This window comes from Heptranchias perlo, chromosome 1 (assembly GCF_035084215.1).
Source record: "Heptranchias perlo isolate sHepPer1 chromosome 1, sHepPer1.hap1, whole genome shotgun sequence".
Classification (NCBI taxonomy): Eukaryota; Metazoa; Chordata; class Chondrichthyes; order Hexanchiformes; family Hexanchidae; genus Heptranchias; species Heptranchias perlo.
The window spans coordinates 122,355,344-122,367,883 of NC_090325.1; the positions used below are offsets into that span (position 1 = coordinate 122,355,344).

The 12,540-nt window shown below is 42.3% G+C and overlaps 1 protein-coding gene across 7 annotated transcripts in view; it reads left to right on the forward strand.

Moving 5' to 3' along the window:
- prdm5 (PR domain containing 5) overlaps window positions 1-12,540 on the forward strand; it is a 327,858-nt gene that overhangs the window by 39,463 nt on the left and 275,855 nt on the right. For all 7 annotated transcript variants that reach the window (XM_067990858.1, XM_067990832.1, XM_067990838.1 and 4 more), the window contains exons 4-6: window positions 1,132-1,303; window positions 3,153-3,327; window positions 12,445-12,537. In XM_067990858.1, coding sequence (XP_067846959.1) covers window positions 1,132-1,303; window positions 3,153-3,327; window positions 12,445-12,537 — 440 coding nt within the window. The remainder of the gene's footprint in view (window positions 1-1,131; window positions 1,304-3,152; window positions 3,328-12,444; window positions 12,538-12,540) is intronic.

Consider the following 12,540-nt stretch of genomic DNA (forward strand, 5'->3'; position numbering starts at 1 on the left):
CGATGCCCACTAATGAATCTATCATCCAGCTCTTGCTTGTGGAGAAATGTTTGTGATCCAATGCCAACACAATAATATATTTTGAATAAAGAGCAGAGACCGAAGTGTATTGTATGTTTGGGGGAAAAAAAAATCAATGTCCAAGCATTTACTATGTTTAGAAAATCTTTGGTGGAGACCGAGATTGCCTGTCGTATGTCTCTGAACAGTCTGATTGCACTGACACATTCTGAGCAGATCCCCCTGAGCAGCACCAACTCAGCCTATTTGCTCCATTGTTAGCTGCTGAAGTTTGTGAACAAAAAGAAATCCTGTGACTGGAACTATTGCAAAATTGATTTACTTTTTAAAAAATATAAAGTACTTTGAAGTAAGTATTTTCCATTAGCTGTATTCACTCTCTGCATAAAAGTCTTAATTTGAACAACTGTTGCTGAAAATCCAGTGTCAAACGTAAAATCATGAAGGGGTTTGATAGAGTAGATAAGGAGAAACTGTTTCCAGTGGCAGAAGGGCCGGTAACCAGAGGACACGGATTTAAGTTAATTGGCAAAAGAACCAGAGGCAACGTGAGGATTTTTTTTACGCAGCGAGTTGTTATAATCTGGAATGCACTGCCTGAAAGGGTGGTGGAAGCAGATTCAATAATAACTTTCAAAAGGGAATTGGTTAACATTTGAAGGGGAAAAATTTGCAGGACTATGGGGAAAGAGCAGGGAGTGGGACTAATTGGATAGCTCTTTCAAAGTGCCAACACAAGCACGATAGGCCAAATGGCCACCTTCTGTGCTGCATCATTCCATGATTCCATGAACCCATTTCCAAATATTTAATTCCCATAATATTGATCAAGCTATTGAGCTGTGTTTGTTATGGTTTCAAATGATTTTGGGCAAAAACAGAACTCTGGACATGATTTCAATATGAAAGTCGAATTAGTCACTAAATAATATTATGCAGTAACCCTCTTCTCCCTCCCAAATAAATTTGAGCCCCAGCGAGTGCTGAGCTCTCATTGCCCACAGCTCAGCTGATTTGATTGGTGCGTATGGCAAACAGTTGTGATGTACAGTGGCTCTGAGAAAGATCTAACAAAAGTAACAACGCAGTTGCTTTCCCCATTGCTTCCAGGAAGGAGAAAATATCTTCTATTTGGCTGTGGATGACATTGAAACGGACACCGAATTACTGATTGGTTACCTAGATAGTGAGATGGAAGAAATAGAGGAAGAAGAGGAGGAGGAAGTAGTCAGCAAAGAAGATGAAGAAAATTCCAAAGATATGCAGCCATCTGGTAACAAAGGTACTTGTCATAGGCTTTATTACTCAAATCAACATCAATATGTCCCACTCTGACATGATGCTGTACGTGACGCATCATAGTAACCTTCTGAGTTAGAGCATTTCTGGTTTTCATTGGTACTGCACATCTTAATTCAATTCAGCATCATTATTACAAGAAAAATTGTGATATTAATTACTTTGCTCTATGAAGCATATTATATAACACATGGAGCAGAGAGCATTACATTTTGGGATTGTTACATTGTGCCTAGTTGCTAAAATAGGTTATCCAGATGCTTTGTTAAGTATAATCAGTTAGAACCAGTTCTAAGATAGTTGTGCATAGAAATTCCAGCAGCACCATACAGTTACGGGGAAGGGATCATTTACATCTGAGGTGCTACTGGGTTTTCAGAGCAGCACCTTGCCTCATATTACACTTATCACCATGTGAAGAACCAGTATAAGTTCTAACCGCAGGCTGGCCTGGCCAAAGATTCAGAGGAGGATAATGAACTACTCAGCTACTTTTTTTGTGGTAGGCCCCATAGTCAAACAAATCTGGCACATATGAAGGTGAAAGTTGGCCTTGTTGAAATGGAGACACCAAAGAAAAAGGAACCAGTGAGTGAGCTGCGCGTGTCATCACACAGGTCAGCAGTTTTTTTATTGAAGGGGACTAAATCCATAGTGCAGGACTCCACAAGGTTGGAAAAGATGAGGCAAATCCACAATTGGTGATTAGATAATACCAAGGTTGGATTTTAAAAGCCTGAGGTACAAGGGGAAGAATAGAAGATAAGGGAGGGAAGAAATTCCACAGTTTTGATCTCCTGATTGAGTTAGAGTTGCAGAATGTGAAATAAGTCTTGATTTCAACACAGTGAGTATGTAGGGAGGAGATATGTTTGTAGTGTATGCTAGAACTGTATAAAACACTGGTTAGGCCACAGCTAGAGTACCACGTACAGTTCTGGTCACCACATTACAGGAAGGATGTGATTACACTAGAAAGAGTACAGAGGAGATTTATGAGGATGTTGCCAGGACTGGAGAATTTTAGCTATAAGCATAGATTGGATAGGCTGGGGTTTTTTCTTTGGAACATAGGAGGCTGAGGGGAGATTTAATTGAAGTGTATAAAATTATGAGGGGCCTAGATAGAGTGGATAGGAAGGACCTATTTCCTTTAGCAGAGTGTTAAATAACCAGGGGGCATAGATTTAAAGTAATTGGTAGAAGGATTAGAGGGGAGTGGAGGAGAAATTTTTTTCACCCAGAGGGTGGTGGGGGTCTGGAACTCACTAGCTGAAAGTGTGGTAGAGGCAGAAACCCTCACCGCATTTAAAAAGTACTTGGATATGCACTTGAAGTGCCGCAACCTACAAGGCTACAAACCAAGGGCGAGAAAGCGGGATTAGGCTGGATAGCTCTTTTTCGGCCGGCACAGATACGATGGGCTGAACGGCCTCCTTCTGTGCGGTAAATTTCTATGATTCAACACAGTGAGTTTGTAGGGAGGAGGAAGAATGTGTGGATCAGCATATTTAGAACTAATAAGGTACAAGCTCCAAACTCTACTATAACCACAAAAAAACCTGATTTTGCCGAAGAATTAATTAGAGTGGACAGTTATGGTGCAAGGAGGCTTTTTTTTTAATGACAATAAATATAGCTGACTGTATTGCTGTGTCAAAATCCAATCGTATATTGTCCCAAATTAATTCTTCCAAGGACATGATATGAATACTAATGTGAATATTTGTAGTTCTGTGGTTGTTCTTGTGTTTATGAACAGTGCTGAAATACAGCATCAATATGGCTTCAGTATCCCACAGAACCTAACCATCTGTTTGATATCTTCATAGATATATTAAGTGATAAGGAAGGCTATGCTTGCCCACAGTGCGAGAGCAGTTTCCGAAGCCAGGACATCTTGGCCGAGCACCTGCAGTCTCTGCACCAGAAGCCCAGTGAAGAAAAGGAATTCAAGTGTAGGAATTGTGGCAAGAAGTTCCCTGTTAAACAGGCCTTGCAGAGACAGTAAGTACAGTATTATAAATCAAGGCTTCCACGAGACTAAAGCAACTTCAAATATAGCAAATATATTAGCTGAAACAGTGGTACAGCTTTGAAGCTTTTTTTGTGCTTTAAATTTTTATTGAAAGCAAAGAGTAAGAAGACTGTAAGTTCCTTTCCTCCTTTGTTTCCTTTCTGTTTTCTTCACATTCCAGTGGGTAGTTGTTTGCATTTTTATGTCTCTTTAAATTAGGAGATTGGGTGCACTGTAAGAGCACTCCTTGCTGTCTGAATCAGTCAGCCATATTTGTCTGGTGAGCTAGATGTCTCTGCATCTCCTCTCCCATCTCCTCAAGCAAACCTTGGACAGGAAACCTCCTGGGAATCTGGAGTTAAACAGATGAAATTTCACGCACACAACGATGAGCGCATTTTACTATTGATTTGCAGCAGAATTAAGCCCATTATGGCTGTAAGCCTAATATTTTTAACACTTTATTTATATGTTCTTCATTTTATTTTTAGTTTTTAGTTCTCCTTTTTTGATTTTCTTTCTATATTGTGCATAATTTTCTGACTAAGAGGACAGGCATGTTATCTTCTCCCATACTGCTGGCTACGCAGCTTTTGACCCAGCAGCTATGAAGAGTGCAACAGCGACAGGTTGGCTTCTATTTTTTTCCTGATGCCAATTCCTTTCAATAGAAAATTACTTCACCTCTCCTTATCGCTTTCCTGAGCAAGCTAGGTGAGACAGTGCATTAATGTACCAATATGCTGTACCAGTAAGCCACCTGAGAGTAAGCACATTCATAGATTTTGCACCCTTGTCACTGGCACAGCATGTCTGTCTACCAGCTTGGGTTAATTACTTATCAGGTGTATGTTGACCAGTCATTGTTTTTGAAGATTAAAACAATTTATTTTATGTTTTTCTCCTGAAGGTGGTAACTTGTGCTGGGGTGCAATTCCATGGGCAGGAAGTGGCCCTTTGGTACCTCGCCTAGTGACCATCTTCACGTACAAATCTGGAGGATAACCTTTCACAGCCAAGCCTGGTTTGGCCTTCACCTGACATTTACATGTACAATTCAAGCTGAGGCTGAGGCTAGTGAAAGGCAGGGTTAATATTTCAGGCCGATGACCTATTATCTGAACCCCTGAAATGATAACCTTACCTTTCTCTCTCAACAGATGCTGCCTGGCCTGCTAATTTATTCCAGCATTTTCTGTTTTTATTTCAAATTTCTAGGATCTGCTTTTGCTTTTTGTTTTACTGCTGGATAGTGATCAGGAATGAGGATTTAGCTGAAGTTTATTTTATATGTATTACCTCCTTTCCTTTTCTGTAACCAGGGGATGCTGATAGGCACCTCACTTCTGCCCTCCCAGAGACGGCTAATTCCATAGCGACCAGAGATTGAACCTTGGACCTTCCTGGTCTATGTGGTTCAGTGTCACACCAATTGGTGCATTTACCTCGCTCCCTATTTGGGAGGCCGAAGTGAAGTAATTCTTGTGGTTCCCAATTAAAAGAGCCTCAAAGCACTACCACAACACTGATTTTCTATTGACTTTCCTTTGAAAACAGATGCATTTGGTAAGTTTGGTGCCATAAAATGACCAACAAACATCCTAAATTCCCATCCAGCACTTTTAGTAGTTCTGTCAGGCCTTTTGAACCTATTTCATAATAGTTATTTGTGGTAGTGGGTAATGGATTTGTTTTTCCCCACTATGAAGGCTCGATTTTACCGTCGGGTTTCCTGTGGGTTTCCAGCGGGGGGGGCCCCGAAAATCCCGATATCCAGTCACGTGACCGGATCGCGCCACGATCCCGACCACTTCCGGGTACCGCGCTGACGTGCGGGGGTGCGAGCGCAGCCCCCGCTGGTGGGAATCCCGCAGGCAATTAAAGCCAGCGGGGTTCCACTTGAGTGTACTTACCTTGCTTGTTGAGGTCATTAAATGAGCTGAATCAGCTGTCAAAACAGGAAGTGTGGGATTTTACCTTCAACGCAGAGTGTTTCACACACTGGGGGAAACAGTCTCCCTCCAACCAGGCGTGTTGCAGCCAGCAGCCTGTGGCAGCTGCCAAGGTGCACTCCACGGGGGTGGGGGGGGGGGGCGGAGAGCCCTCGCAGGAGGCCACCGCGTCACATAGGGCAACCCCTGCCCCCCACCACCCCCCGCCAAGCCAGATGACAGACCGACGCGAAACCGCAGCCCCAGTCCGAGGAACCACCCACCTACTCTGCACAACCCCTCAGACCAACACCTTTCCAGATGGGTGGTGCGTGGACACCCTCGGAGGACGAACAGCATGACCAGCCCCAGCAGCCTCGCAGTCCACGTCGTCCGCCGCAGAGACGTGGAGCCCCCCAACACGGTGCTGTTGCACGCCCACCTGCACAGCAGGAGGGAGGGCAACCGCAGAGAGAGATGCGTCGCAGAGGGCACTACCCTCGCCACAGGGTCCACAGACCGAGGCGCAGCTCCCCGGACCTCTCCGAGCAGCAGTGCACACGGAGGCGCAGATTCACTCGACATGTAGTCGTGGAAATCTGCAGGCTCTTTCATGCCGAGCTGCTCCTGGCTGGCCCCAGCACCATCTGCTTACCTGTCGCTGCCAAAGTCACCACTGCCCAACACAACTTCTCCTCCGCATCCTTCCAAGGTGCAGCCGGCTACACCGCCGATGTCTCTCAGTCATCTGCGTGGAACAGCCCTGCAAATACACCTGCACCTACTCTGCAGTAACACAATGGTTGGCATTAGTGGTGAGTCCTCATAGTGATACCCAGGAGCGGGCATTATTGGACACAACAGGCAGGATTTGTGGAGACATGGCAGTGGTGGTGCCAATATAATGTGTGATGTTTGTTGCTCTGGAATTCAATATAGGTAACACCCATGGCAAACCCTCAGACACCCTTGTGCATCCCCTTCATGCTCACGACACGTTTGCCGTACGCTGCCTACTGCACATATGTGATGCATGCCCTGTGGCTGCAGCACAGGTGGTGGCAGGTTGAGTGAGGCTGGCCGTGAGGGAGATGCACGAGAGGGTGAGTATGGGATAGAGCCATGAGATTGTATGAGGATTGGGTCACGTGTTAGTGGCGGGGTGCGTACTGGCGAGGTGAGTAGGTGCAGGTAAGATGAGGATGGGGTTTGAGTGGGTATGAGGGGTGATGTGACAGAGTAGTGTTGGCGGTGCCGAAGGAGATGTGGGGTGGGGGCAGTGTTGTGGCAGACGGAGTGTAGGGGAAAGACTACGTGTTCTCACTGTGGCTGACCTACTGCGGTCATTGGAGCGCCTCCTGCACTGTATGCAGGTGGGCGATATGTTGGTGACCCCCGCTGCCACCTCGAGCCAGGCCTTCTTGGTGGCAGAGGCAGGCTGCTTCCTCCCGCCCGCTGGGTGGAAGATCTCTGTCCTCCCCCTCCTCCTCACCCCATCTGATGATACCTGGGGTGAGGCATCATTAAACTGGGAGCAGCCTTCCCACTGGGCTGCTCCATGCTGTAATTTGTTCCGTTGGTTGCAGCATCTGTCAGTGGAGGACTGCCCCTTTAACTAGAGAGCCTCCAGCTGACAGATCGTACTGCGCATGCGCAGCCCGCCTGACGCGCAGACCAGCAGCGCGGATCCCGGAGGAGCAGGTAAGTGGCTCCAATTAGTGGATTGCCTGCTACGATCGCGCGGGCAACCCACTAATTTCACCGGGCGCGGAGGCCACGCACCCGAAACCCAACCCGCCGGAAACCCGCAGGCCTGCTAAAATCAGGCCCTGAGTCTCAGTGCAAGACAACAATCAAGATTTGCTGTCCAGTATCTGTAATGGATTGTTCTTTTTAACAATGAAGCCATTAGATAGTAGAAGTAGGAGGATCTCTCAGGAGGGAAAATAATTTGACTTCACCCATGTTGCTCAATGGCTTTTGCCAACCAAGTCGTAGAATAAAAGGGAAACAGACACAGTAGATTCCTGTTTGTAAATTTTGTTGAAAATGAGCATTTAAAAGAAATATATTAAAACTCTGTGGGGGTAATTTTAACTTTTGGAGATAGTGTAAAACGTGCAATACCAGCTCGACAACCGGTTAAACACCTCTCCTGATCTTCGTTTGCTTTGAAGTCAACGGAAACAAAAATCAGGAGAGGTGTTTAAAGGGCGGCCGAGCTGATAGCGCACGTTGTACATTATCACCAAGAATTAAAATTACCCTGTGTATCTTATGGTGGTAGTAAGTGAAGGTATAGGGGCTGAAGCTCTGCAGAGGTTCCAACCCAGCAAAATTTCAGCCCCATAATGATTTTGTCTTAATTGCTAAAAGCATCAATTCACAGTATCTGGTTGAAGAACTGAATATATATTTTTGACAGTTCTTGCAATAAAGCAATAATAACCTTCACCTCAGTAATAATCATGTGGTGTGAACTGATCTTTATTGGAGGCTCTAACTTCAAATTCAAATATATGTTGACTCAGACTAATAGAGAGTAATGTTCTTACATTCCATTTAACTTTTGCCAACAATATCATCTGCCACTAATCTGTGTGCCTAAGTATTTATTTTTACAATTGATAAATGACAATAATTCCATCTATTCGCACTACTGGGTAACTCACTCCTAATTTATTGGAACAGAGAAAGACAAACATCAAGAGAAGATTGGAGATTATTGTGCATACATTTGGATCCTTGTGATAAAATGGATTTCTCATGAAATTTCGGGTTCTTCCAATGTTTTGATGAATCTATTAAAGCCCTTTATCTGATCTGCCTGTCCCAGAGCATTTATTTACATCCTCCTCGACTGATTTGGTTTGGAGATAGAAGCAAAACTGAAGAACAATGACCTTGTAATCATTTTTAGTTAACTGTTGCATGCGTTTGGTGTTTAACTTAATGTGTTTGAGGGTAGAACGAGGATTATCAGTCTCATTTATTGAGAGAAGAAAGAATATTGTAAAAAATTTAAATTAATTAGTTGTTTATGATGCATACTCAGGGAGATTCAGCAAATGAAATATGACAATTCAACATGGGATTAATGTTATATTTATATCACAAAATTATTTTAAGTATGTGATTGTGCAATATTTTGACTGGTGGGGCTGTAGAATTTGCCCTAGTTGCATTGCAGGACAGATATAATGGCACCAATGGCAACAGATAAACAACTCCCTATGCAAATAATTACAATAGTGAGGGGAAAAGCTTGGTGAGTTCTCTATGCAGGAATTGTGCCTAGTATGCATGACAAAGAGCTTTTGAATGGAGAAGTGTAGGGTTACATTTATAGCTTGTGCTGACTCGATGAACTTAGCGGACAGACCACCCTTTTAGAAACTGACACCCTCCCTCGGAGAACACCAGTTTGACAGAATTGATGATTCCTTTCCCTTTCCTAATGATGCTGTTTGTAAAGTAATGCATGTCCCCTGAAGGCATGCATCACAGACATTTCTCATTGATCTTAACTGCAGTTAAGCAGAATAACGTGTCCATTTTGGATTGGAAAGTAAAGTTTTTCTTTGAATTATCTTTTCCTCTTGTTAAAGGGGACCAATGGTACAGGGATAAGCCCTAGGATTTGAGAGTACTTAGCACTGGATAAGTACCAGCTAATTTTACCTGTTCAGCAGTTAATTGTTGAACTAATCTTAGTTACAGGGGTCCTTCTTAGAACTCTATTTATTCATCTCAAAGGAGTAATGCGTTATAGTGCCATAAGGCATGGGGTGCTCTTGCTATGATTCTGGTCTACAAGGAGTCAGTTATAATAGCAGTACTGGCAAAGCGTCATTCACTGATTCTGGTTAATTATTTAGTGTTAAAAGATAGCTGGTGGAAACATTTAAAAAGCATTCAAAACAAAGTTTTAAAATGCACCTGGGAAGTTTGAAACCTGCTTTACACTGAACTGCAGTTATACTGCACCTAATTTGAAATGCAAGAGTTGTGAAATCATCTCTTGTCATTAGTGCGTTCTTTAGTCAAGTTTCGCACCTTAACTCAAGTTATAATCCTAGTTTTGCATTGATGTACATCTGAAATCATTTCACACTGATGCAAAAGAACTAGTATCACTTGTCTGTAGTATTAGTGTCAACAGAATCCTTCTGTTTAGAGACTGATTCTGAACTCGATCTTTTAATAGTTTTCTAACATACTATCAGACAGCTGTTACTATATAGATTTGTTGGTTAATCTCCTGTGGCACTGCTCACGGAGAAAAGAAATGCAAGACAAGATGATCTTGTTTATTCAAATCTTGCACTAGCAGGTCATATCATGTATATAAGAAGTAACAAGTCATTTTTAGGCAGTGTTCCACATCGTTCACTGGGGATTACTAAGCCACCATCTGGATACTTTAATAAGTGTCTCATATAAAACGCCGAAAAGATACATAACAGTAAAAATGCTAGGTGGGAATGACAGGCAGGTGTCTGACAGCTCTTCCTTGCATAGTTAGGAATACATTGACTTTGCTTAAATGCGTTGTCCGTTTAACAACTGGAACTCAGATGGCAGGTGTTGCATATGGTTAACTAAGGCCCGGTTTTCATGCAACCACGTCTTCAATTCCAAATGCAGAGCATAGAATCTCCAAAAAATATGTTGGATATCTGCAAAAAGAAGGAAGAATCCTTCATTGGGGGGAGGGGGTAGCATTGGGGGGGATAGGAGGGTGAGCTCACTATACACATTTTGCAGGGTTTTGGATTGCCTTTTTTAAAAAAAAAAAATTTTTGCTTCGTAAGTTAAAAAATTTATTTTCCTGAAGGTGGTTGGAATTACCATATGCAGTGACAATTTTTTTATGCATGAAATCAGACAGTGAGTGTTGCCAGGCTATTTCACCATGGGGGGCTATTGTACCTGAGCAGGGCCCTACCCATATCTATCATCCCGTTTGGACTTTATAGCAGGGGGTCACTAAATAGCAATCAATTGTAGGAACTCTCAATTTCCTTTCTCTAGCCGGTGGATACTGAGTTGAATTGTAACTCACCTGGCGAAATTAGCTAACTGAGCCCAGACCAAGAATCTTTCTGGCCTGTATGGCTCAGCAGCACACCTCACAAAGTATTCCTCCACTGTGGCATCAGAGGACTATACTGGACTTATTTCTGTTTATACATGTTTTCAGGTACAGTTTCTTCTTTATCGGTTGTCTATAATTGTTGTGTTTGTGTTCTCCTTATTTAAACTTTTTCTTCAAATTTTATATTTTTGTACCACTCTTGCTGCTTTTCACATTTTTAGTAAACTTGGTAAAATAAGCTAATATTACAGTCCAATGTGATGTGAAAGTTTGGGAGGTGCTGCCGTAGAAGCCTTGGCAACTTGCTGCAGTGCATGCTGCTGTAGATAGTACACACTGCAGCCACAGTACACTGGTGTTAGAGGGAGTGGATGTTTAGGCTGGTGGATGAGCTGCCAATCAAGTGAACTGCTTTGTCCTGGATGTTGTTGAACTTCTTGAGTGTTGTTGCGGCTGCACCCAGCAAGGCAAATGGAGAGTATTCCATCCCATTCATGACTTGTACCTTGTAGATGGTAGAGAGGCTTTGGGTACCAGGAAGTGAGCCACTTGCCACAGAATGAGATGCAAAACTAAAAAAAGGCAAAATAGAAATTACTTCCCTTTGTAGCATAGGGAAAATATTTAAAAACACGCTTTAATGTGATGCATATTGCAAATCCTCATTGATATAAAATGGTCTGGAAGTAGGGCTGAGTGATGCCAACGCAAGTTTTTGTTGTACAAACTTCAGATATTAATACCTTTTTTCTATTAATGTTTCAAGTATTGTAAAGAAGAATGAGAGGAATATACTGCACAACAGAGAGGTTCCTAATTCTCACCATTGTTTAAATGGATATAGCCTATTTGTTGCGCACCTAGTAGATTGCAGCCTTGCTTTTGCCAGTCTGAAAAACCATAATATCCATGCATTCTGAAAGCCTTTGTCATACGTGAAAGAAATGCAGGGCATGAAAAAACTGTTGAATATTGCAAATATTCAATGAGTGACCCCACCAAACAATTAACAAGTAATGAAGCTGTGAGTAGGTTGTGCAATTGGATCATGAGTTGCATATTTGTGGTATTCAATGACTCTCTGAAACGATAATCCTTGTATTTATCAAAAGCAAAATACTGCGGATGCTGGAAATCTGAAATAAAAATAGAAAATGCTGGAAATACTCAGCAAGTGAAGCAGCATCTGTGGAGAAAGAAACAGAGTTAACGTTTCAGGTCGATAACCTTTCATCAGAGTTCTGATGAAAGGTCATCGACCTGAAATGTTAACTCTGTTTCTTTCTCTATAAATGCTGCCTGACATCCTTGTATTTATGTTGTGAAGGTGCTGACAAATGTAACCAATCTCCTTGGTGTCAAGTCATTATTTATATTTGTAAGCACACATATTTGCTCTTGTGTGGTTAGAGACCATTCCTGGTGCCCTCAATGATGTGGTCAGATGCACATGGTGGATTGGAAGGTTTCAGATAAACTTAATCCGTGGTATTAATGTACTGCACTCAGCTGTTGTTGGGTCCACAGTTATGGAATAACAGTATGAATGCACCACCACCCTGTGTGATGCCCTGATTATTCTGTGGCTGTTATTGGACTTTGGAATCATTCCAGAAGTGGAGGATTCAGATAGTAACTTTAGATAATTTAATTCACACATAATATAATAAAAATTACATCACTAATTACTATCGTTCAAACCTTAACGTGTTTGTTTGAAATTCCTCTGTCCACTCTTTCAGCGGAGCTGTTAACCTGTTATTATAAACTGCTTAATGTTTCTGCTAATATAATGGAGAGAGGAATTTTGGGTAAAATGCACTAAGTGTTGTTTGTATGATAGTATTTTGTGGTGTAATTTTGAGGCCATTGTTTCCATCTTCACTGGTATAATTTTAAGAAAAAAATTCAAAGTAAAATCTTGTTCAAAATAAACTTTGATGCAGAAATACGACTGCTGTCTACTGGAAGAGTTGTATTGACTTTTATTAAATGCTTTTGTTCACCTAAGTAGCAGATCTTTGATTTGATAAAGATTTGGTTCTATTAAGTTTTTGTGTATTTTTCTTTGCTTGTAGTGTACTACAGTGTACTGAAAATGTTCTTCCCGGCGACACCTCTCGAAGCCATCAGTGTTCTGTCTGCAACATCTCCTTCAGCTCTGAGTCAAGGTT